The sequence below is a fragment of the Heptranchias perlo genome, chromosome 23, assembly GCF_035084215.1.
Source record: "Heptranchias perlo isolate sHepPer1 chromosome 23, sHepPer1.hap1, whole genome shotgun sequence".
Lineage (NCBI taxonomy): Eukaryota > Metazoa > Chordata > Chondrichthyes > Hexanchiformes > Hexanchidae > Heptranchias > Heptranchias perlo.
In genome coordinates, this window is record NC_090347.1 from 38,196,695 (window position 1) to 38,223,643 (window position 26,949).

The 26,949-nt window shown below is 45.1% G+C and overlaps 1 protein-coding gene across 2 annotated transcripts in view; it reads left to right on the forward strand.

The window, feature by feature from the left end:
* Positions 1-5,097: 5,097 nt before the first annotated feature.
* The window catches only part of fdxr (ferredoxin reductase), a 35,602-nt gene continuing 13,750 nt past the window's right edge, over positions 5,098-26,949 (forward strand). For both annotated transcript variants that reach the window (XM_068004356.1, XM_068004357.1), the window contains exons 1-8: positions 5,098-5,265; positions 8,805-8,902; positions 13,797-13,892; positions 16,966-17,088; positions 17,427-17,540; positions 21,662-21,763; positions 22,385-22,492; positions 23,658-23,742. In XM_068004356.1, coding sequence (XP_067860457.1) covers positions 5,196-5,265; positions 8,805-8,902; positions 13,797-13,892; positions 16,966-17,088; positions 17,427-17,540; positions 21,662-21,763; positions 22,385-22,492; positions 23,658-23,742 — 796 coding nt within the window. In that variant the 5' untranslated portion in view covers positions 5,098-5,195. The remainder of the gene's footprint in view (positions 5,266-8,804; positions 8,903-13,796; positions 13,893-16,965; positions 17,089-17,426; positions 17,541-21,661; positions 21,764-22,384; positions 22,493-23,657; positions 23,743-26,949) is intronic.

The following is a 26,949-nucleotide window of genomic DNA, read 5'->3' on the forward strand; positions in this document are numbered from 1 at the left end:
AAAGCAAAATATTATTTTGAGTGGAGAAATACTACAAAATGCAAGGTACAGAGGGATCTGGGTGTCCTCGTACATGAAACACAAAAAGTCAACATACAGGTGCAGCAGGCAAATGGAATATTGGCCTTTATTTCTAGGGGGATGGAGTATAAAAGCAGGAAAGTCATGCTACAACTGTACAGGGTGCTGGTGAGACCACACCTGGAGTACTGTGTACAGTTCTGGTGCCCTTATTTAAGGAAGGATATACTTGCATTGGAGGCAGTTCAGAGGTTCACTAGGTTGATTCTGGGTATGGAAGGGTTATCTTCTGAGGAAAGATTGAACAGGTTGGGTCTATACTCATTGGAGTTTAGAAGAATGAGAGGAGAAACATATAAGATTCTGAGGGGACTCGATAAGGTAGATGCTGAGAGGATGTTACCCCTCATGGGGGAATCTAAAGCTAGGGAGCATAGTCTCAGAATAAGGGGTCGCCCATTTAAGATGGAAATGAGGAGGAATTTCTTCTCTGAGGGTCGTGACTCTTTGGAATTCTTTACCCCAAAAAGCTGAGGGGGCTGAGTCATTGAGTACATTCAAGGCTGAGTTAGACAAATTTTTGATCAACAAGGGAGTCAAAGGATATGTGGAAAAGGTGGGAAAGTGGAGTTGAGGTAAAAATCAGATCAGCCATGATCTCATTAAATGGCGGAGCAGGCTTATACGAACATACAAACATACAAATTAAGAGCAGGAGTAGGCCATTTGGCCCCTCGAGCCTGCTCTGCCATTTGATAAGATCATGGCTGATCTGATTGCGACCTCAACCCTACTTTCCCGTCTACCTACTATAACCTTTGACTCCCTTGTTAATCAGGAATCTATCTAACTCAGCCTTAAAAATATTCAAATGACCCTGCCTCCACTGCTCTCTGGGAAAGGGAGTTCCACAGACTCACGACCCTCCTGGGTCCAGCCAGCATCGGGATCGGGGAGGGTCCCTCATTGGGTTCGGTGGGGTCCAGCGTCGGGATTGGGAGCATCCAGCATCGGGATCTGTGGGGTCCAGCATCGGGATCTATGGGGTCCAGCATCGGGAGTAGGGGGGGGGCGGCCAGCATCGGGAGTGGGGGGGGGGGGGGGAGTCTAGCATCGGGAGGGGGGAGTCTGGCATTGGGAGTGGGGGGAGGGGGGAGTCCAGCATCGGGAGTTGGGGGGGGGGGGGGGGGGGGAGTCCAGCATCGGGAGGTGGGGTCCAGCATTGAAGTGGAGGGAGAGGGTCGGCCGATTGCTGGGTTATGTCACGCCAGGCGAGTTTGTTGGGCCTGGGGAAGAAGCACTCCTGCTCCTCTGGGCCCACCAGCAGTGCAATAAAGGCTCTCACCGCATGGATCCGGCCTTTCCCGCTTGCTTTCACCTAACGTGAATCGGAAGCGATGGGAAACCTGAACAGGTAAGGTTAAATTCATTTAACTTTTGCAATGCACAAAGAATTAAATACCTCAACTATTTCACTGAGGTACACTGCCCTTTTAAGTATCAGCCTGCTGGCTTTTGTGGGGGCTGGACTTCCTGGTGTCTGTTGTGCACATGGGTCAAACCTGGAAGCGGGCGCGTTGGAGCCAGGATGCGGCCCAGCTCCCACCCATCCTTCGCGGTTAAAATAACCCCCTATAAGTTCAAATCATGATAAGTTGTGAAATTGAATTCAATGCACCTGATTATTTGCTGGTTGGGACATAAAAATATGACCAGATAAAGCTGCCATATTGTGGTAAAAACCCATCTGGTTCATTAATGGTCTGGTCTACATGTGACTCTAGTCCCACTCTACATGGCTGACTTTTAATACCCTCTGAAATGGCCTAACAAGCCACTCAGTTGTACAAAAAAACCCTATCATCGTGGGAGCACCATCACCATAAGGACTGTAGTGGTTCAAGAAGGCATGTAGGAATAGATAATAATTGCGGCCTTGCTAGTGTCATTCAAAACAATAGATCTAAATAGATAGAAAAGGTTAATCCTGAGCACTATGTCAAATTAAATCACAACTGCAAACTGGTAAAAGGCAAGTCAGGAATCATTTCTTCATTCAAAGTGATTAATACCTGAAAAGGTTGGTGGAGGCAAAAACTATGCAGTCGTTCAAGAGGCAGTTTGATGCCGTGATTTCCTCCAGTTAAACATTGGAAAGACTGAAAACATTGTCTTTGCCCCCACCACAAACTCCGTACCCTTATCAACGATTTCATTCGCCTCTATGGCCACTGTCTCACACCATCGGTATCGTAAGTGAACTTGAACTGAGCTTCTGACCCCATATCCCTCTCCATCACAATGACTGCCTACTTCCAATTCCATAACATTGCTGGCCTCAAGTTCTACCTTAACCCATCTGCATCTGAAGCCCTCATCCATGCCTTTGTCACCTCCAGACTTGACCACTCCAATGCTTTACTGGCCAGCCTCCTTAACACTTTGTATATGTCAGCTCATCCAGATCTCTGCTGCCCGTATCCTATCCTGCACCAAGTCCCGCTAATCATTCACCCCTGTCCTCGCTGGCTTATATTGGGTCCTGTTTCCCCAATGCCTTAAATTTAAAATTCTTATCCTTGTGTCTAAATTCCTTCATGGCTTCATCCCTCCTTATCTCTGTAACTTCTTCCAGTCCTACAATGCCCCTCCCCCCACTCCCAGCACCCAAATTTTCTGTCCCTCCAATTCTGGCATATTCTCTGATTCTCCCCTCCCTTCACCCCACTATGGGCAGCTGTTCCTCAGCCGTCTAGGCTCCATACTCTAGAATTCCCTCCCTCTTCTCCATTAAGATATAGATACATAGGAACAGGGGTAGGTCATTCAGCCACTCGAGCCCATTCCACTATTCAATTAGATCATAGCACATTTGTACCTCATTTACTTGACTTTGACCCATATCCTTTGATACCCTTACCCAACAAAAATTTGTTGATCTCAGTGTTGAAAATTTAAATTGTCCCAGCATCCACAGCCTTTTGGGGAGCGAGTTCCAGATTTCCACTACCCTTTGTGTGAAAAAATGCTTCATGATTTAACTCCTAAATGGCCTAGCCCTAATTTTAAGACTATGCCCTCTTGTTTTGGATTGCCCACCAGAGGAAATAGTTTTGCTGTATCTACCCTATTGAATCCCTTAATAATTATAACTATCTCGATTAGATCACCCCTCAACCGTATAAACTCAACGGAACACAAGCCAAGTTTATGCAAACTGGCCTCATAATTTAACTCTTTAAGCCCTGGTCTCATTCTGGTGAATCTGCACTGTACCTCTTTCAAGGCCAATATATCTTTCCTGAGGCTCTGTGCTCAAAACTGAATGCAGCTGGGGTCTGACCAAGGGTCTGTACAACTGAAGTATCACTTCCTCAGTTTTGAATTCCAATCTCCTTGAGTTAAACCTCAATATTCCATTAGCCTTTTTGATTATTTTTTTGTTAAAACCTTCCTTAACGCCCAGCTCTTTGACCAAGCCTGTGGTCACCCTATCTAATATCTTCTTTGGCTCAGTGTCCTCTGTGAAGAATGTGATTTTTTCTAAATTAAATGTGCTGCATAAATACAAGTTGTTGATGTAATGGGGGAATTGTAGATTTTTATGGAAAGATGGGCTGAATGCCTCCCTCATCTGTACTTATCTTTAGAAGAGAGAGCTGTCAGGATAATGTTGCTCATGTGAACCTCACTGGTCAATTTTAAGCAGATTCAATCTAGATCCCCAGGCCCTTTTCAATTGTCTTCTCAAGGATTCCCAGAGCCACTGCTGCTGGTGCTCTAGTCAGTGGGTGGGTTAGAGTTGGAGCAACACACAGAGATGGAGAATAATTTGGTTCTGATTTAAGATTCCCACCCAAATCTGTATTTTCTGTTTCAGATTCCAATTGACAGACTATGTATGTGCAGCACAGTAGGGCAGATTTCCAACATTTGTAATTTTTGCCTTTTATCTGTTAAGAGTAATTTATTGGCTGCAACCAGGATCTAAAGAAACTGAGCAGTGGTTAATGCTGCCCCTCTCTGCACACTTCACCTTTGTCCTGGCCTTGGCCTCGCCATCTCCTGCCCCCTTCCTGGTAACAGTCACCCAAGTGGCATTCTAGCACTGGCAATCAGGCTCTCAATGCCCAGAAAGCTGTCCTGTTGGTGTTAATATTTCTTACTGGCTGGTTTGTCTTGTTTGAATTTTGTGGGACTAGAAAGAGCTGCTATTGGTGCTGTTGCTTCATTGGTGGATAAATCCTAGAGTACTAAGATCTGTTAGTACCTGCGCCTCAAGCCATGTGCAATTGACATGAATCAGCTTTATATGTAATCCTCATCCTCTTCTTCCTCTACACCCAGGCTCCAAGACTAAGACAACAAGCTTGGACAACCCGGTTAGTGACCTGCTACTCCTCAAGTTCTGGTTGCACTTCAGTCCTACACTCCTGATCTTTGGCCACCTGGTGGGGGCGGGCAAGTCAGAGGATCTCCTCGTGGGTCTGCTCCTGGTGACCATCTTGAGGTCCAGGCTAAACGCGGCCTATGGGGGCGGTCGCTACAACTGTAGCAATTCAAGAAGCATTTGGATGAGCACTTGAAATGCCATAGCATACAAGGCTACGGACCAAATGCTGGAATATGGGATTAGAGTAGACAGGGCTTGATGGCCGGCGCGGACACGATGGGCCGAAGGGCCTCTATCCGTGCTGTATAACTCTATAACTGTCTGCCTCTCTTCCGCGCCCGGCTGGCCCTGGAGAAGGTATCTGCCTGTACGCTTGAGGTTTTCCGCCACCGCAGGGACTGGAGTGCATAATAAAATTGAAATCTAATTTGATTTTAGGATTGATTTGTACAAATTTATACCTAACACCCACCACCCCCACACTTTTACAGGGGCACGACCTAAAAAAGAAGCAATCACAATACGTCTTTCATAATCTATCCTTCACAATAACCAATAGAAATGCACTTCTCATTCTCCCACGCAGAGGCGGGGCTAGGCTCAGGAACGCGCTGCGCACTCTGATTGGTGAGAGCACCGAGCCCCGCCTCCCTCACCGTTTCCATGGAATCGCCCGCGAAGACGTCAGCAGAGCGGCTGCTCTTTGACTTCGTTCATAGAGAATGAAGAGGGGGATCTGCCGGACAGGGGCAGGCGGCAGTGAGGGAGCGGGGCCGGGAGAATGGCTCGGCCGGTCGGTGCTCTTCTAGCCGCGGTTTATCGCGGGGCAGTCGGCACCAACGCCTTTCCAGGTGAGACAGCGGCGCGCCTCGGCCGGCAGTTGGGGCAAAAAGGTAATACCGCGGGCCTAGGGGGCCCGACAAGCAGCGGGACGGACCCGCCACCGGCTGGGGCAGGGCTTGGGGGGGGGGCCCGACAAGCAGCGGGACGGACCCGCCACCGGCTGGGGCAGGGCTTGGGGGGGGGGGTCCGACAAGCAGCGGGACGGACCCGCCACCGGCTGGGGCAGGGCTTTGGGGCTGACATTTGTACACAGGAGGTCAGGGGTCATTCTTACCCTCTGACGTCGGTGCTCGCCCGGCCGGCTGCGACCCAGGTGTAAACATGGCCCCTATCGCGGTTTAAAGCGGGTCTTTAATCCCTGCTTGTTTTTTTTTTGGTGGCGGACCTTCGTGAATCCTGCAGGTCCCACCTAAGGGTGGTAGGTGATGCTAGCAAGGGCACAGTGCAAAGAAAATGACTGCTACCGGGTTACAGCTAGCTTTGCAAGACCTGGGTTAGCGGTGGAATATACAATGGTAGGAGGAGGCTCGTGTGGAGCATAAACACTGGCACGGACCTGTTGGGCCGAATGGCCTGTTTCAGTCCTGTACATTCTATGTAATTGAGAATATAGGAATTGCTAGATGAAAGTTGACCAAGGTTCATCTAGTTTGCCTTCTACCATCCTGGTAATCGCATGATACAATGAAAATGGAGTTGTTGACTAATAGCAATCAATCGCTATCAATTAATCTATAACAAAACCCACATGAGGGGTTTTTGTCTGTGGCATTGCAGTAAATTGAAACCAAAAAAAGGTCCTTGCATTTATTTATTTATAAGTGATTGACAGCCACTTGCTAATATAAACCAATCCCAACCAGTATGCTGCATCAGTCTGCATTTTGTGGACCTTGTGATCTGTTCTGGCCCTGATACATATCCAGTGGTGTATTACACAGAATGTACAGCACAGAAACAGGCCATTTGGCCCAACAGGTCTATGCCATTGTTTATGCTCCATACAAGCCTTCTCCCATCCTCCTTCATCTAACTCTATCGACGTATCCTTCTATTCCTTTCTCCCTCATGTGCTTATCTAGCTTTCCCTTAAATGCATCTATGCTATTCGCCTCAACTCCTTGTGGTAGCGAGTTACACATTCTAGCTGCTCTCTGGGTAAAGAAGTTTCTCCTGAATTCCCTATTGGATTTATTAGTGACATTCTTATATTTATGGCCCCTAATTCTGGTCTCCCCTGCAAGTGGAAACATCTTCTCTACATCTACCCTATCAAACCCTTTCATAATCTTAAAGACCTCTTTCAGGTTGTAGGGAATTTAGGGTCTTTCCAGAGACTCATGGACCTGGATGATGGATTCACTTGGATAGTACATTTACAGTACATTTGAAAGCAAGGGTTAACTTGCCCTGGAAATTGCTGTTTTGTTGATGGGCTGTGACTTTCAATAACAACTGATATGAAGAAGCTTCCAGAAGGTTTTCAATGTTATCAACAACTGCGAAGGACAAAGAACTGATAAGAAACCTGGTGTGACATAGAGGGGATGAATAAGGGGTTCATGAGTGCTCCAACCAGCCATCCATCGTCTTTTCATCAAAGGTTAGAGACAAAGTGGTTTGGTCAAATCTCAGAATCAAAGTTTTTTTTGTCAAAGTTCAGAAATAAAGTCTAATTTAAGGAGTTCATGCTGCAGTCGTTAACTCTTGAAGCTTCTTCCAGCTTCTCCGATGTTGTCTGTTGTTTTGACTGCTACGATGTCTTATCTTTATATGCTTCTGAGCAAATAGGTGTGAACCAAGTTACGAGAAGGCCCAATTTGTCCATAGCATTAAGATGGATGGCTGGTTGGACCACTTGTGAACCATATGAACCCCTTATATCATCCCCTCTACGTGAAGCCAGGAGTCCTATCAGTAATTTGTCCTTCACAGTTGTTGTTGACATCGAAAACCTTCTGGAAGCTTCTCCTTATCAGTTGTTACTGAAAGTTGCAGCCTGTCTACAGTTTCTTTATGGTATTGCTCTTGCAGTGTTAAACTGATGTCCAACTGTCCAGTTTAAACTGTCTGCACTTCGCTGTTTTGCAATTGTGCATTTATACTGTAATGTCCAGGGCAAGTTAACTCTTGCTTTCAAATGTACTATAAATGTACAATGAATCCAAGTGAATGTCCAAATCCTTTAAAGGGACTGGTTAACCCTTTATGTTGAATCGTCCAGTAGTTCGAGAGTAAATTGGGATTTGACCCAATGTCCAAAATCCTTAAAAGGTCACCCCTCAATCTTTTTTCTAGAGAAAAGAGCCCCAGCCTGTTCAATCTTTCCTGTTAGGTCTAACCTCTCAGTTCTGGTTTCATCCTAGTAAATCTTTTTTGCACCTTCTTCAGTGTCTCCCTATCCTTTTTATAATATGGAGACCAGAACTGTTCACATTTCTCCAAGTGTGGTCTAACCAAGGTTCTGTACAAGTTTAACATAACTTCTCTGCCTCTAGAAATATCCCTCTAGAAATGAACTCCCGTGCTTTGTTTGCTTTTTTTTATATAGCCTTATTAACCTGCTTTTAGTGATTTGTGTATCTGTACCCCCAGATCCTTCTGCTCTTCTACTCCATTTAGACTCTTATTTCCAAGAAGTATGTGGCTTCCTTACTCAAAATATACCACCTCACACTTATCCATATTGTGTTTGTATCCTGAGGAAGGGTACATCCCTGAAACATCATAACCTGCCTATTTCTCTTTACAGGTGCTGACTGCATTTCCAGCATTTTGTTTTTTTTTAAACAAGAGAAACAGGCCGCTGTTTTATGGATCGGACTAAAGGAGAGTGGCACATGGAGGTCACTTCCTGAGACTGGACCAATTGTCATTGTAGAAGTGCATCTAGTCGCTATGCCTGTGCAGGGCCTGATCAGTACAGTTTCTTTAAATATTCTGCTGAGAAGCCATGTCTTTAGTTTGATAGAACAATTCTTTTCTGTTTACTCTGAAAACTTTAGTTATATTGTGCAGGTTCTTTTATTTTGTGTTTTCTGCCAATAACCTGTCGGGTCTTTTGTTAATTTATCTCTGAGAAATGTGCCATTTTACTGGATGCAATTGTTGTATGGGTTGGAGATTCCTGATGAATGCTGATATGCACTCATTTTTGCTGCTGTTTACTAGAAATACTGCAGATTAAAATGCAAAGCATCAACTTGGAGTCATCAGGTGTGATAAGTGCTGTAAACTCTAATTCACATTGTCAAAAAACAACAGTGGCGGCAGGTTTCTGGGCTAGTGGGTTTCAATGAAATTAAATAATCATAAGATACGGTGATGTATGTCAAGACACCCTGCCTGTTGTGATGTCTTTCTAAATTAAGTTTTACATTAGGAATGTAAAGCATGTTTATCAGTATTTTGTTATTAATTATATATAAAACATGATTACTTTTCTTTTAAATGTAGGAACTTGGACCATAATACTTGCTATCCAAGTCAGTATTGGATTCACTGAGACTTGTTGCAATAATGTATCCCTCTCGTGTTTTCAATTCAGGAGTGCGAGGGTTTTCCTCATCAGCAGATCCCGAGCTTAAAGTTTGTATCATCGGTAGTGGTCCTGCTGGTTTCTACACTGCACAGCACCTGCTCAAGGTAATGTTATGCAAAGGAAAACCCAGTGGTGCATACATATTGCTTCTTTGTATTCACCTGCTTCCTGCAGAAGATTTCTGCTGCTATTGAGCATCTATTTTTAGCTTAGTTAAGTAAATAATACCTAAAGCTAAACAGTTGTATCCAAATCCTTTGTGTTCTCCAAATTACCACCTCACCATTAACTTCTTCACAGAAATGTGGTTCCCTGCTAATTACATCACCCAATCCCCCAAAAGGCTGTTGAGGCTAGGTCAGTTGAAGATTTCAAAATTTGTTAGGTAAGGGTATCAAGGGATATGGAGCAAAAGTGGGAAAATGGAGTTAAGGTACAGATCAACCATAATCTAATTGAATGGCGGAGCAGGCTCGAGGGGCTGAATAGCCTACTCCTGTTCCTATGTATTTGTGTGCTGATTTTTATTGCTTTAGAAAGCATTGAACACAAGCGCCTGTCCGATGGCCCAGCTGTTGGCGCATGTGGTACTGGGCCACACAGACTAGAAAGGTTCGTGGTCTCATCCATGGTATCTCCAGAGTGAACTGATGTCCGTTGGTTGGCGGTAGCATGCTACGTGATCCTGGGTGTGCGGCGGGGCGGGGGTGGGGAATAAAATTAGACTGGGTACCTGCTCCTGGTTACGTTCTGATGAATCCTGCTGGAAAGTTCATGTGAATGGATGTCATGGGAGGACAGGATGAGCACTCCAGTATGAATAGCCCGATGGCATTTGCTGACTTGGCTCACACATGAAGAACGGAAACTTAGGAGAGGTACAGGAAGGCAGTTGTGGAATTGTACCCTAATGAGTCAAGTGTTTTCAGGAGAAAAGGAGGAAAAACAATTGGAAGGGGACAGTATTCTTAAAAAAAAAATTGTACTTTGTTCAGGACAGTTTTCAAGTGAAATGACAATGTGACTATTGCTGCTTGTATTTTATCCAGTGTGTGGTGAGAAACTGAAATGAATGCAGTTTGATCAGGATGGATTCACACACTATTACTATTAGCAATGGGATCACTTACTGTTATCCATTTTTATGAATTCAAGTACAATTATAATTAATATCTTTTCCCAGGCTTTTTAAAAGATTATATGACCTCATTGGGTGAAACAGTTTGGGGAAGTTACAGTGACTTGTACTTTCGGGGAATTGAAATAACAACAACAGAAATGCATTCATTAACCCAGCACTTTGACTCCAAGTATGCGTGTTAACTATGCTCCCTTAGACTGGGTATGGTGACTCCAAACCAGCTCCCTGTTAAAAGCAAATTACTGCAGATGCTGGAAATCTGAAATAAAAACAGAAAATGCTGGAAAAGCTCAGCAAGTGAGGCAACATCTGTGGAGAAAGAAAGAGTTAATGTTTCAGGTGCAGAGCCAGGGAAAGGGGGGTGGTGGGGGGGAGGGAAGAACAGAAGGGAAGGTCTGTGATAGGTAGAGGACAAGAGTGATTAAATGACAAGGGATGATGGTGCAAGGCAAGGAGGGTGGTAATGGGACAGGTTAAGAAACAAAAGATTGGTCTAGTGTAAACGGCAACAGCAGAACTATTACCAGCGCATGCTGTCTGAAAAAATGGGAGCAGTGGTTATGATCTGAAGTTATTGCAATCAATGTTGAATCCGGAAGGTTATAAAGTGCCTAAACGAAAGATGAGGTGCTGTTCCTCGCTCACGTTGAGCTTTATTGGAACAGTGTAAGAGGCCGAGGTCAGAGTGGGAGTGGGACGGGGAATTAAAATAGCAAGCAACCGGCAGGTCAAGGGCTTGTGGACAGAGCAGAGGTTTTCGGTAAAGTGACCACCCAATCCGCCTTTGGTCTCCCTGATGTAGAGGAGACCGTATTGTGAGCAGCGAATACAGTATACTAAATTGAAAGAACTATAAGTAAACCGCGTTTCACTTGCAAGGGGTGTTTGGGACCCTGAATGGTGGGAAGGGAGGTGGTGAAGGAGCAGGTGTTGCATCTCCTGCGCTTGCACGGGAAGGTGCCGTGGGGAGGAGAGCAGGTGATGGAAGAGTGGACCAGGGTGTCGCGGAGGGAGTGGTCCATTCGGAATGCTGGGAGGGGAGGGGAAGATGTGTTTGCTGGTGGGATTGTGCTGGAGGTGGCGGAAATGGCGGAGGATGATACATTGAATGTGGAGGCTGGTGGGGTGGAAGGTGAGGACAAGGGGGACCCTATCATGGTTCTGGGAGGGAAGGAAAGGGGTGAGGGCAGAACTGCAGGAAATAGGTCGGACACGGTCGAGGGCCTTGTCAACTACAGTGGAGGGGAATCCTCAGTTGAGGAAAAAGGAAGACATATCGTAAGCACTGGTGTGGAAGGTGGCATCATCGGAACAGATATGACTGAGAAACTGGGAGAAGGGAATAGAGTCCTTACAGGAAGCGGGGTGGGAGGAAGTGTAACAAGGTAGCTGTGGGAGTCATTGGGCTTATAATAGATATTGGTTGACAGCCTATCCCCAGAAGTGGAGATAGAGAAGTCGAGGAAGGGACGAGTTGGCGATGGACCATGTGAAGGCGAGGGAAGGGTGGAAATTGGAAGCAGAGTTGATGAAATTTTTCCAGTTTGGGGCGAGAGCAGGAAATGGCACTGATACATTCATAAATGTACCTGAAAAAGAGGTGAAGGAGGGGACCTGAGTAGGCCTAGAACAAGGAATGTTCCATGTATCCCACAAAAAGGCAGGCATAGCTGGGACCCATACGGGTTCCTATAACGACATCTTTTATTTGGAGGAAGTGAGTGGATTCAAAGGAGAAGTTGTTCAACATAAGAACAAGTTTAGCCAGGTGGAGGAGGGTGGTGGTGGACGAGGACTGGTTGGGCCTCTGTTCAAGGAAGAAGTGGAGGGCCTGCAGGCCGCCCTGATGGGCAATGGAGGTGTAGAGGGACTGGACGTCCTTGGTGAAAAGGAGACTGTTAGGGACTGTTAAAGTGGCGGAGGGCGTCAGAAGAGTCGAGGACGGAAGAGACTGGATAAGGGGAGGAAAAATAGTGTCGAGATAGGAGGAAATAAGTTCTGTGGGGCAAGAACAGGCTGAAACGATGGGTCTCCCAGCGCAGTCCTGTTTGTGGATCTCTGGAAGGAGGTAGAAATGGGCTGTGCGGTGTTGGGGGACTACAAGGTTGGAGGCCGTGGGGGGAAGATCTCCAGAGGAGATGAGGTCAGTGACGGTCTGGGAAACTGTGGCTTGATGTTTGGCGGTGGGGTCATGGTCCAGGGGGAGGTAGGAGGAGGTGTTGGGAGTTGGCGTTCAGCTTCCGCAAGGTAGAGGTTTGTTCGCCACACAACAACAGCACTGCCCTTGTCAGCAGGTTTGATGACCATGTCAGGGTTGGACCTGAGAGAACAGAGTGCTGCAAGTTCAGAGGGAGGGAGGGAGGTAGGTTAGAGTGCGTGAGGAGAGCAGAGAAATTGAGCCGGCCGATGTCATGCTAGCAGTTTGCAATGAAAAGATTGAGATGGTAAGAGGCCAGAGGGAGGGGTCCAGGTGGAACGAGAATTCTGAAGACTGGGCGAATGGGTCTGCTGTGCGGGGGGGGCGGGGAGGACTCCTGGCCAAAGAAGTGGGGGTGGAGGCAAAGGCGACTGAAGAAAGCTCAGCACGTGTCGAGCTTGAAATTCATTGAGGTGGGGGCATAAGGGGATGAAGCTAAGACTGTTGTTGAGGACTGATCGTTCGGGGTCAGAGAGGGGAAGGTTAGAAGGAATGGTGAAAACACGACAAAGGGTGAGTTTGGAGGGAGGGATGGGGTCAGAGGAAAGTGATGGGGAAGAAGGATCAGGAGGGGTGTTGGTATCTAAGATGTTGAAGCCAGTTCCCTGTTAATATTGGGGAAAGATTCCTCTGTGTGTTATGTCTGCATAAAAATATCGTAATCCCATTTATAAAGAATGTGCATTTCTAGAGAGAGAGAATTGAAAAGCAGAGGCATTGGAGAAGGTGCAAAAAAGATTTGCTAGGATGATACCAGAACGGAGAGGTTATATCTATCAGGAAAGATTGAACAGGCTGGGGTTCTTCTCTGGAAAAGAGAAGACTGAGGGGGTGACCTGATAGAGATCTTTAAGATTCTGAAAGGGTTTGATGTGGAAACATCTTCTCTACGTTTACCCTTTGTAGGGGAGACTAGAACTAGGGGCCATAAATATAAGACAGTCACTAATAAATCCAATAGGGATTTCAGGAGAAACCTCTTTACCCAGAGAGTGATTGCAATGTGGAACTCGCTACCACAAGGAGTAGTTGAGGTGACTAGCATAGATGCATTTAAGGGGGAGCTAGATAAGTACATGAGGGAGAAAGGAATAGAAGGATATGCTGATAGGGTTAGATGAAGTAGGGTGGGAGGAGGCTCATGTGGAGCATAAATACTGGCCTGAACGGCCTGTTTCTGTGCTGCACATTCTATTCTGTGCTGTACAGTCTATGCAATTCTATGTGCTCACAATTTTGTACACAAACAAAATGCACAGAGGAAATCTGTTTCCCCTCCCCCCTCCTCTTAGAGTCAAGTAAAGGGATGTTAGGAGTCCTTGTTAGTTCCTTTTAAACATTTTTTTAAAAAAAGCCTCTGCAGCTCAATCTAAGTAAACTTTACATGGAATACTTCTGAAATTTCTGGTAATTCTTTAATTCATGCATTGGATGCCTCTAAAGGTGAATCCCATGTGTTTTGCTTTCTAGTTTAATTAGAAATTATGTTCACGAGTAGTGGAGGGATGGAAGCTGTATAATTTAAAATTGTGTTTACTCTTTTTTATGCATTATTTGTAGCCAGTTTTTTCCCTACATAGTGGATCTTGAAATTTGCAATATGATAGAGAGGAGCAGCACATTTTGTAAATGATTTGCTGTGTTTATTCTTGTGTTCCAGTACCACAAATCAGCTATAGTTGATATCTATGAGAAACTGCCAGTCCCGTTTGGCCTTGTGAGATTTGGTGTTGCTCCTGACCACCCAGAAGTGAAGGTTAGTCCAGTCCCTTATCAGCACTGAACAGAATACAGCTGCCAACCTTTTCTTAGACAATGCGGAGAATGATTATGCCATTTACAGATTGAACTATAATTAGTATATAGTCAACAGCCAGTGCCTATTGGAGATCATCAAATGAATAGATTGAATTGGATATTTTCATGAATTGGAAAAGTATTTCTGCATCCATTAGAATAAAGTTGTCAGCTGTGACTGCATCCTTTTGTACTTAATTTGTAGTGATCTAATTTAAAGGTAACCTCTACCTCATTTAAACTTTATTTTTAAAACACAGTTACAAAGAGCAGATATTGGCACGACTTGTCATTTTTACTGTGGAGGTGTCTTTTAATTAGGATTAATTTTAATGTTTCTATAATGCACTTGAGTTAAGTTATTGGTGTGGTTGTGATTTTTGGAAAGGAACAAACCCTCCATATGAGAGCTGTAGTAGACTGTTGGATTCATGTGTCTGCTCTCCATGCATATCTGATATCGCTTGGTGTTGCTTATGATATGTTGCAGGAAAAACCTTTTTATAAGGAGAAGTGTGCTTTATCATATAAAGCACATTTTGAACTTCCTGAGAGTAAAGGTACAGGAAATCTGTCAGTATAAGATGCTGTCCTGTGTCTTATGCTGAAAGCTTGCAGTCGATGGATAAAGCACCTCGCAGATAATCCACAAGGTTTTACGTGCGGTGTGCAGACACCTACACTGACCTATAACGTTTAAAGTAATGAAACAAATGTAGCAAACCTTCACTTCAAGATCTGTGGAATTCACTTGTAATACACAGTGCACTAAGTTGCCCCCTATTGACGGGGGGGAAAAGTACTCTCTGCACTATATAAAGACGGGGGGCTATATTTTAGCACCCACGATCGGGTGCGTTCCTGGCCGGGGGGGGGGGGGGACGCGCTACGAAAATTGGGGATTCCCGGGGTGGGTTGGGAGCCCGGCTCCAACCTGCCCCATTTCCGGCTTCCCCGCTGACGTGCGCGCGCAGCCCCCGCATGTGGGACTCCTGCCGGCAATTAAAGCCGGCGTGGTGCCACTTAAGGTATTTATTTTGGTATTTCAGGTCATTTACAGTCCTGATTAACATGATATTATAGGAGGGTTGGGATTTTACAAACAACTGGGACTGTTTCCAGTACTGGGGGAAACACTCCCAGTTGAAATGGACGTGTTGCAGCCATCAGCCTGTGGCAGTTGCAAAGATCCATTTGACAAGTCGGAGGGGAGACCCTCACTCATTGCAGGAGGCCACTGTGTCACTTTGGACAAAGTTTGGCCTCCACCACCCTCCTCCTAACAACAAAATTCACCAACTTGCACACTTACCCCGGTGTCCAGACACATGTACCTACCTTGCGGACCCCCTCAGATATACATCTTCCGGATGGGGGCTACCGTAGCTGCAGTCATGATCTCCTCAGAAGGCAAACAGCATCACCAGCCTCGCCGGCCACGCCATCTACCTCTGACACGTGGAGCTCCACAACACAGTGCAGTGACACATCCACCTGCACAGCAGGAGGGAGGGCAACCGCAGAGAGAGATGCATCGCAGAGGGCACTACCCTCGCTACAGGGTCCACAGACCGAGGCTCAGCTTCCTGGACCTCTCTGAGCAGCAGTGCACACGGAGGCTCAGAGTCACTCGAAATGTAGTCATGGACATCTGCAGCCCCCTTCCTGCTGAGCTGCTCCCGGCTGGCCCGAGCACCATCTTCTTACCTGTCGCTGTCAAAGTCACCACTGCCCTCAACAACTTCTCCTCCGCATCCTTCCAGGGTGCCACCGGGGATATCGCCGACGTCTCTCAGTCGTCTGCACAAAACAGCCCTGCAAATACACCTACACCCACTCTGCAGTGACTCAATGGGTGGTATCAGGTGAGGGTCTTCATTTGTGATCCTCAGGAAAGGGCATTATTGCACAAACCGGATAAGATTCGCAAAGACGTGACAGTAGTGGTGCCAATATAATATGTAATGTGAGTTGCTCAGAAATTAAATAGAAGTAAAAACCATGACAAACCCTCAAACACCCTTGTGCATCCCCTTCATGCTCATGACACGTTTGCTTTACGCTGCCTACTGCACATATGTGATGCATGCCCTGTGGCTGCAGTACAGGTAGTGAAAGAGATGCATGAGAGGGTGAGTATGAGATAGAGCCGTGAGATTATATGAGGATTGGGTTGAGTGGTAGTGGTGGGATGAGTACTGGCGAGGTGAGTAAGTGCAGGTAAGATGAGGATGAGGTCTGAGTGGGTGTGAGGGGTGATGTGACCGAGTAGTGTTGGCAGTGCAGAAGGAGATGTGGGGTGGGGGCGGTGATGTGGCAGACGGAGTGTAGGGGAATGAGTAAGTGTACTCACTTTGGCTGACCTACTTAGGTCATTGCAGCGCCTCCTGCACTGTATGCAGGTGGGTGATATGTTGGTGGTGCAGGTGACTTCCTCTGCCACCTCGAGCCAGGCCATGGTGGCAGAGGCAGGCCACTTCTGCCCGCCCGCCAGGGGGAAGATCTCTGTTCTCCCCCTCCTCCTCACCCCATCCAATGATACCTGGAGTGAGGCATCATTAAACCTGGGAACAGCCTTCCCCCTGGGCTGCTCCATGCTGTAGTTTTTCCTATTTCTTGCAGCATCAGTCAGTGGAGGACTGCCCCTTTAAATAGGGCTCCTCCAGCTGACAGACCTTACTGCGCATGCGTAGTCCACCCGCCGCGCAGCTCAGCAGCGGGGAACCCGGAACAAGAGGTAAGTGGAACCAATCACCCTGCGATTGCGCGTTACCCACGCGCCCAATCGTCCCCCCCCCCCCCCCCCCCCTCCTGCTGCCATGGTAATATCGGGCCCAGGGTTTTTGAGTTATTAATGAAGAGGTAGATTTAGTGCCAATTAACCATTTTTGCCCATCCTACTTCTGTGCTTGCAGTCTAAAGCAACAATGCACAAGCGTATAAAACAAGCCAGCTACAATAACAACACTAGCTCACATTGTATGGAATACCACTTTAGATACCAATGTGTTCACAATGCTTCCACCCCACAGAATGTCATCAATACCTTCACCCAGACAGCACATCATGATCGCTGCTCATTTTATGGGAATGTTACTGTTGGGAAGGATATAAGCATACAAGAGCTGAAACAGGCATACCACGCTCTGATACTGGTAAGAAACAGTTGCAGTTATTAACCTGCCAAGTATGATGGCAATTTTTGCTAGACTTGAGATGTATAAAGTGAAATGTTTTGGCTATTCTAATCCTCAGCTCTCTGAGCTTAGGAGCTCTATTCAAAATGTTAATTGATGGCTTTTGTTTTCTCCCTCATGGCCTCAGCTAGATCCTCAGTGTACCTCTTTCTTTTTCTTTTATTTCTCTAGATGACAACCACTGCACTTCAGTCATTCATTGCATCAAGTGTTATGAAATGTTTCTACCAGCTGTGGCACTATGTAAAGACAAGCATTATTTTGTTACTAGTTTATAATGTACTTTGTCGTCCCAGGCCTACGGAGCTGAAGCTAATCGGATACTTGGCATTCCCGGGGAGAATCTACAGGGTGTCTATTCCGCAAGATCATTTGTAGGCTGGTATAACGGTTTACCTGAAAACAGAAATGTAAGTTAACTAGTAAGCTACATTACATTTTAGGATGTGGACACGTTGCTCTGATGCTCACACTTAACATTGTTTAAAGTTTTTTTTTGGGTGATTTTCTGTTCCCATTTTTTAGCATCAAAAAAATGGTAGATGTGGGAAATGTACTTAAAAGAAAAAAGGGATTAATTTGGAAAAAGTCTGTTTTTAAAAAAAATTGATATTTATTTGGAACATCAGTAAAACTTAGAATAGGAAAAAAAAATCATTAGTTCATTGATTGCAATTATTGAGAGAATTACATGGGTTTCTGGAGAGTGAAGGGATTGAGGGATACAGCGAGTGTGGTTGATCTTTAAAGAATGAACTGGCTTGATGGACATAATGACCGTTTCCTGTTGCTTAAAATTCTTATGGTTTAAGACTGTACCCCATTTGGCCATCTCTGAACTTTTAAGACCCAATCAAACACAGCTGTTTAACTGCACCAGAACTTGGAAGGTTAATGCAGCCCAATACAAACATTTTTTAGTTTTGAAAGAAACCATAACAATTTAGCTAACTGCTTAATATGTACCAGATATATTTGAGCTATTTGGTCAGAAAAACAGCACACACCAGCCTGTCCTCATTACATTTAAAGATTTTTAAAGATGACTGGTCCCCTAAGCGGACAGCTCACTGACCTCTTGATACACGTGGGGCTGTCGGGGGAAATGGAAAAGTACAGGCTAATTAGAATATTTATGAATCCCTTGCGTGTAGAATTGCCTTATCTGTAGACATGCAGGAAGGTCATTGGAGAACTCTCCTCCCCTCCCCTCTTCTTCTCTCCTCCCCCCCCCCCCCCCCCCCCCCGCCGCCTCCGTGCACGTTCTGTTTTGGTCTGCTCCAATTTGTCGCCAAACTGGAGACTGGACCAATTAGCACGTGGGGTGATTAAGGCAATCAAGAGCATTGACATGGGCCATAAACAAAATAGATGAAAACATGGAGTGTTTGAATGTAAGTTTATATAAAATAAATCCAATTATGTAACAAATATCTAAAAAGCTAAACCCGCTAATTCTGGCTCTAAAGCATCAACTTACATAATTTGGGCCAAAAAGATCCAGGTCCTTCCTTTTAAAAAAAAATGAAGCTAAAGCTTTCGTTACTTTTCCTGCCCAAAATCGGGTCCCGTGATGTGTGCTCATTGCATTAGTGACCAGTGCAGCTGCACTGACAGCATGCATTGTGTGTACTGACATCACAAGTGCGATGCGCATGCGATTTGTAGCATGAAGACCGTGGAGCATATGACTTTTTAATTTACACGTCGGGAGGAATAGTTTTTTATCTGATACACCAACCTGAAGAAACCTGGGAATTTATGCTGGAAATTGGAGAAAACTTACTTTAATGATCCCTAGTCATGTTGCAGAATCGATATCCTGTTGTTGACTGTTAAGAGCAAAAACTAAGCTGGTCACAGCTAAATTAACACCCCACAGCTATGAATATGTACAAGTGTGAAGCCGAAGCCTTTACCATAATTGCAGATGCCCCATCTCTAAAAGGAGCTGTCATTGCAACCCACCTCAACTATCGTTACGTGAATCATTCTGTGCAAGTGACTACCTTAATTGTGGACGACTCCTCCCCTCTCCTCCCCTCTCTTCTCTTTTCTCCCACCCCCCCCGCCTCCGTGCATGTTCTGTTTTGGTCTGCTCCAATTTGTCGCCAAACTGGAGACTGGACCAATTAGCACGTGGGGTGATTAAGGCAATCAAGATTGTTGAGGGATGGTTGGGATCTCTGACGAGGAATAAAAACTTGCAATGTTCTGAAGATGGTTTAAGATGGTTTTCATGTAGTGTGGCCAACTTTCCATTTAGACACTACCGAAATGGAACTTTGCCCACTGGCTGCATGAATCAGGAAATCTCTGGCAATTTTTTTTTTGACTGTTGAGTTCAATGAATAGAAGATGGCAGGCAGGTTGCTTGCAACTTTCTGATGGGCGTGGCTGGCAGGCGAGGCTTCCTGTCAGCAGTGTGGAATCAAGATCTACCCTTTTAGTTTAAAAGTACTGTCTTCAACAAAAGAAAAATGGCGTGACAGTTTTGAGCCATTGATGTTTTCGAGAGCATAGGAGGATTACATTTTCCTTGCAAAGTATGGGGTAGATATCTGCAGAATACCAGGTAAATGTTTATTAGAAAACATTAAGGAAAGTGAGGGAAAAGAAAAAGCCTTGAGAACAATGTTAATGAAGCAAGGACAAACATTGTACAGGTAGAATTTGTACAAAAAACTAGTACTCTGAATGGCCTCCTAAATATGCTGAATTCTGATTTTGTTCTGTGGATATGGATGACACTGGCAAGGCCCATCCTTGGTTGCCCTGAGAAGGTGATGGTGGGTCGTCTTGAATTGTGGTGCTCAAATGAAGTTAGGTTGGAACTTCCAGGATTTTGACCCATCAATGATTACAAAATGGCGATTTATGTTCAAGGAATGGGGGTGTGACTTGGCGATGATATGATATAGTTGCTCTTGTTCTTCTTGGTGGTAGAGGTCAGGGGTCTGGAAGGTGCTGTTGAAATAAGCTTGGTGAGTTGCTCCAGTGCATCCTGTCGATAGTACATTCTGCGGTCACTGGATTCCGGTGATGGAACTGATTTAGCAATTCAGATGAAGATTATAGGAATCTTACTAGTCCATCTTCTCTTCGGGAGTGTGAAGCTGTGATGAAAGTTGAAATTTCTCTTCTCCGTCTTGATTAGCTTATGGTGGGTAAGTGATTTTTTTTAAACAGGTGGTATAATATATTCATGTTATAGCCTGGTGTGCCATTAAGTACTAGAAAATGGGCTAGCAGCTGAAACTTTCTGATATCAGCTGTATATTGGGGAGGTACAGCAGAGGATTGGGGCAGCGGGAATGGGGCGACAACAGCTTGCATGTATGCAGCGACTTTAACATAATAAAATGTCCCAAGGCGCTTCCCCAGGAGTGTGTTCAGACAAAAAGTGACTGAGCTAAAGAAGGAGACATTAGGACAGGTGACCAAAAGCTTGGTCAAAGAGGTAGGTTTTAAGGAGCGTCTTAAAGGAGGAGAGAGAGGCGGAGAGGTTTAGGGAGGGAATTCCAGAGCTTAGGGCCTAGACGGCTAAAGGCATGGCCACCAGTGGGGGGGGTGCACTGGAGGCCAGAGTTGGAGGAATCCAGGGTTCTTGGGAGGGGTGGAGGAGGTTACAGAGAGAGGACGAGAATGAGGTGTTTGGGGACCATGATCCAATGTAGGTCAGCGAGCACAGGGGTGATGGGCGAACGGGACGTTGAGTTAGAATACCAGCAGCAGAGTTTTGCATGAGCTTAAGTTTATGGAGGGTGGAAGATGGGAGGCCGGCTAGGATAAATCACATAATGGATTGATGTCACAAATGCTTTCCTTACCCTACTCGCCGCTCCCACCTTTCCAAAACTTCAGCTAAGCCAGAACTTTGCAGCCAGAGTCCTGCAGAACTTTGTAAGTTATTTGCTCCTCTGTTTTCATCGTTGGAGGCTGCTACCACAAGTCTTGCCAAGTTCCACTTACTCCCTGTATCCAGTCAATTGACTTCAAGATTCTCATTTTTCAAATCCCTTCATCAGGTTTCCTCACCCTATCTTCTCCAGCTGTGCATTTATTTCTTCATCTCTGAATTGCTGCTAGTTCTCTGCTCCGTCATTCGAGGCTGATTTTTCAGCTATTATGCCCCTGCCTTCTAGAACTCAGAGCTCAAACCACTTTGCCTTCAAAAGCCTCCCATTATTGTAACTTTTTAACCCTGCCTTTGGCCTTTCCTTTACTCCCAAACTCCTTTACTTCCTGTTCACTGTTACTTATCCCCTCTGTAAAGGACTCTGCGATACTCTTATACAGGAGGGATGCTGTTGTATTATAAGTTCATCTGTGGACTAAAGGCCATTTATAAAAAAAAAGGAGTCAAAAATTGGAACTGGCAGCTTTGAGAAATCTAACTTTGTACAAAGTTGTCTTTTGCCAGGAGTGTTCTACATTCCTGGTTGAAGTGTTGGATGTTGAGTGAGTATTGTTTAATAGGACCCCCTTTCAAGTACAAGGAGCTTAAATCTTGTTTTTTTTTCTTTTGCAGCTAAACCCTGAGTTGAGCAGTGAGATGGCGGTCATCCTGGGACATGGAAATGTGGCGTTTGATGTAGCCAGGATTCTCCTTTCTCCCATTGACATGCTTAAGGTTTGTGAACTCCTGTCTTAAACTTTATCCTGCTTAGGGCAACGTTTGGTTCATAAATAGTTTATTTGCATAAAATTATTATTGAATAATATTTAAATATTGAGAATATTTAAACTCCTTTGCCTAACATATACCCTCAAATGGTTCCAAATACATGGAAGGAAGGAAGGAAGTGTCTAGTCATGATACTCTGGCCATCACGGTGTTGAGGCTGGTCTTTTCCTGCCTGTCAATTTTGTATGTTTGTATAAATAATATAAAATCAGGTAAATAGTAAAACTGAACAGTAATTTGGGAAGCAGAGAATTAGAGTTGGTTGGAGCATAGGAGTTTTTCTGCAGTGTAGGCTGAGTAGCAGGGAGTTGCAAAATTGAGGGGTTATAGTGCCGCCACTGGTGGGAGGATGAAATTATAACATGGCAAGTTTACATAGGCAGTTACCATTATAAATGTGAATACAGGAATTCATGATAGAATGTGTGCAAATGAAGATTTTTAATGTAGATAATAGGTCTTTTGGGAGAAGTTTTTAAAAAGTATTCACTAAAGCTTGCATATAAATATCAGCAACCTTCAGAATGATCTAATTATGATAACTTATAGCTAGATATATATTTACAGAAAACCGATATCACTGCACCTGCTTTGGAGGCTGTAGCAGCTAGTAAGGTGAAGCGGATCTTACTTGTTGGGAGAAGAGGACCTCTTCAGGTGGCGTTTACCATTAAGGTATAGTGTTCTGTAAAGTTGCAACCTGTCCCATTACAGTAAAAATCCACGGTTTTCCCTTCACTTTAACTTGTATTGGTGTATAGTTACGAAAAAGGTGTAACCAGCTCTAAGTGTCACTTCAGTTCACAGCATTTCTTCCAAGCACCTACCAGTGTTTCATAATTGGATAGGCCTTTTATGATATCCATGCTGATATCTTGAACACTGGGGCCCATTATGTCATTTTTGTTGCAAATGTTAATACAATTGGTTCATTTGTATTAACAGGCCAGTTATACTACAGAGTTTGTGTCAATGTGAAATGCTTTGACTTTGTGTAAATGCGAACTGTGTAGTGTAATCCAGGTCTGAAAGCTTGAAGCACTCTTGGGCGAGTGATGTGAGACCAGTCCAGGAGGTGGTCGTACATCGTTTGGGATTTGCATCCACTCTAATGTCAAGGCAGCCTGTTGCAAACTCGAGTTTAAAAAAATTCAAAGACAGTCCAGTGCTCTACTCTGGTCAATAGGTGGCTCAAGATGTCTCAAATGATTCTCAGGTTTTCCAGCTGTTACAGCTGATGGTTCAGCAGCTCCTTAGATCAAGCACTAGATCTTCTCGCACAGTGATCAATCTCTAGGTTGGATTGGAGTCTTAATCAAGTTTCATGCTGACAGACTTAACCAAAGATATTGCTGATGCAGAACTTGTTATAGTTCATTAATATTCTTCCCGTTTACTTCTGGACAGTGTCCGGTAATAATTATGGATGTAACCTTGGATGGGAGAGGGAATGAAAGTTCCCGTTGATTAATTTAATTTTTATTCCAGTTTGATAAGGACTCAGCACTTCTCAAAAGGGCTTCCTAGTGGAGCGTTGTCAGTTACTGGGCCTACATGCTACCAACAACAAGAACACTGGCCAGGTATTTTAATCTGCCACTTATGGGTTATAAAACTTCAGGGAAGATGACTGGAAAGGTGAAGTTTCTGGATCATGGGAGACGAGTTCTGTTTACAGAAGTGTGTCTAAACCGATAGAGAGAAAAACATTGTTCAGTTTTTAAAAACCTGAAATTCTAACATTTTGCCATCCAAAATGATCTTTCACTGATCACGATGGTAGGTGTGTACAGGATTAATGTGTATAAAAAATTTGTATTCTCTTATTTCCCTCTAATAGGAGCTGCGTGAGATGATTAATTTGCCTGGTACTTGTCCATTGCTCAATCCCAGTGACTTTGAGGGGCTCAAACATATCGTTAAAGGTGAGATTACATTAGCTTGTTTACTAGCTGCTTTGTTGCAGATCTCATTACGTCCCTAAATAAATAAATATTTTGCTTTAAAAGAACATTGTTAAATTAAAGCCTAGAATAGTCTTTCAAATGGCTGCAGTCTCTTTTAGGAAGGCCAAATAGGTTTTGCATTTCTTTTGTATAAACCTATGTTTAAAATTCAAAAAACAGAATGTTTTAAGTGGTTGTGTGCTATGATATTGCCATGTCTTGTTTTTATAATGGAGAATTAATCTTCAGAACACTAACTTTCCATCTCGAGATTTCCTCAAGGCCTGAAATTTAGGTTTAGGTATTAAATCCTGTTTATTGTACAGTAAAGGCTGCTTTTTTTTTTGATCTGAAGGCAAATAAAGTCCAGATTTCTTTATTTCTGTCCTGAGGTACTTTTCTGCAGCTCAATGTCATGACTTTACTGCAGGAACCACTTCTGCAGGTGGAAGCCTTCACTGTGGCAGAGATCGAAGGTCACTCTACTGTTGATCACTAGGACAATGAAGAATCCACCTTGTGCAGATTTGCAATGCAGCTGTTCCATTTTGAGGAGAGTGCAGTCCAGAGAAGAAAAAGAAAGAACTTGCATTTATGTCCCGGGTATGGTAGCCTAGTGGTTATGTTACTGGACTAGTAATCCAGAGGCCTGGACTAATGCATGACAGTCATGAGTTCAAATCCCGCCGCGGCAGCTGCGGAATTCAAATTCAATTAATTAAATAAAATCTGGAATAAAAATAAACTAGTATTAGTAATGGTGGCCTTGAAACTACCGGATTGTCGTTAAAAACGCATCTGGTTCACTAGTGCCCTTTAGGGAAGGAAACCTGCCGTCCTTAACGCTCTGGCCTATATGTGACTCCAGACCCTCAGCAATGTGTTCGATTCTTAATCGCCCTCTGAAATTGACTTGTGCCAAAATTGGGAGAGCTGTCCCACAGACTAGTCAAGCAACAGCCTGACATACATCCAACGTGTTGTGCACCTCCACCACTGTACTAAATGGGATAGATTCAGAACAGATCTAGCAGCTCAAAACTGGGCATCCATGAGGCGCTGTGGGCCATTAGCAGCAGAATTATATTCCAGCACAATCTGTAACCTCATGGCCTGGCATATTCCTCACTCTACCATTACCAACAAGCCAGGGGATCAACCCTGGTTCAATGAGGAGTGTAGAAGAGCATGCCAGGAGCAGCACCAGGTGGACCTAAAAATGAGGTGCCAACCTGGTGAAGCTACAACACAGGATTACATGCATGCTAAATAGTGGAAGCAACATGCTATAGACAGAGCTAAGCGATTTCACAACCAACGGATCAGATCAAAGCTCTGCAGTCCTGCCACATCCAGTCGTGAATGGTGGTGGACAATTAAACAGCTAACGGGAGGAGGAGGCTCCGTGAACATCCCCATCCTCAATGATGGCAGAGTCCAGCATGTGAGTTCAAAAGACAAGGCTGAAGCGTTTGCAGCCATCTTCAGCCAGAAGTGCTAAGTGGATGATCCCTCTCGGCCTCCTCCCGATATCCCCACCATCACAGAAGCCAGTCTTCAGCCAATTCGATTCACTCCACATGATATCAAGAAACGGCTGAGTGCACTGGATACAGCAAAGGCTATGGGCCCCGACAACATCCTGGCTGTAGTGCTGAAGACTTGTGCTACAGAACTAGCTGCGCCTCTAGCCAAACTATTCCCGTACAGCTACAACACTGGCATCTACCTGACAATGTGGAAAATTGCCCAGGTGTGCCCTGTCCACAAAAAGCAGGACAAATCCAATCCGGCCAATTACCACCCCATCAGTCTGCTTCCAATCATTAGCAAAGTGATGGAAGGAGTCGTCGACATTGCTATCAAGCGGCACTTACTCACCAATAACTTGCTCATTGATGCTCAGTTTGGGTTCTGCCAGGATCACTCGTCTCCAGACCTCATTACAGCCTTGGTCCAAAAGAGCTGAATTCCAGAGGTGAGGTGAGAGTGACTGCCTTTGACATCAAGGCAGCATTTGACCGAGTGTGGCTCCAAGGAGCCCAAGTAAAATTGAAGTCAATGGCAATCAGGGGGAAAACTCTCCAGTGGCTGGAGTCATACCTAGCACAAAGGAAGATGGTAGTGGTTGTTGGAGGCCAATCATCTCAGCCCCAGGACATTGTTGCAGGAGTTCCTCAAGGCAGTGTCCTTGGCCCAACCATCTTCAGCTGCTTCATCAATGACCTTCCCTCCATCATAAGGTCAGAAATGGGGATGTTCACTGATGATTGCACAGAGATCAGTTCCATTCGCAACCCCTCCGATAATGCAGTAGTCCTTGCCGGCATGCAGCATTACCTGGACAACATCCAGGCTTGGGCTGATAAGTGGCAAGTAACATTTGCGCCAGACAAGTGCCAGGCAATGACCATCTCCAACAAGAGAGAATCTAGCCACGTTCCCTTGGCATTCAATGGCATTACCATTGCCGAATCTCCCACCATCAACATCCTGGGGGTCACCATTGACCAGAAATTTAACTGGACCAGCCACATAAATACTGTGGCTACAACAGCAGGTCAGAGGCTGGGCATTCTGTGGCGAGTGACTCACCTCCTGACTCCCCAAAGCCTTTCCACCATCTACAAGGCACAAGTCAGGAGTGTGATGGAATACTCTCCACTTGCCTGGATGAGTGCAGCTCCAACAACACTCTAAGCTCAACACCATCTAGGACAAAGCAGCCCGCTTGATTGGCACCCCATCCACCACCCTAAACATTCACTCCCTTCACCACCGGTGCATTGTGGCTGCAGTGTGTACCACCTACAGGATGCACTGCAGCAACTCGCCAAGACTTTTTCGATAGCACCTCCCAAACCCGCGACTTCTACCACCTGGAAGGACAAGGACAAGGGCAGTAGGCACATGGGAAGAACACAACCTGCACGTTCCCCTCCAAGTCACACACCATCCCGACTTGGAAATATATCGCCGTTCCTTCATCGTCGCTGGGTCAAAATCCTGGAACTCCCTTCCTAACAGCACTGTGGGAGAACCTTCACCTCATGGACTGCAGTGGTTCAAGAAGGCGGTTCGCTACCACCTTCTCAAGCACAATTAGGGATGGGCAATAAATGCTGGCCTTTCCAGCGATTCCCACATCCCATGAATGAATATATTAAAAAAAAGATATTTTCATGT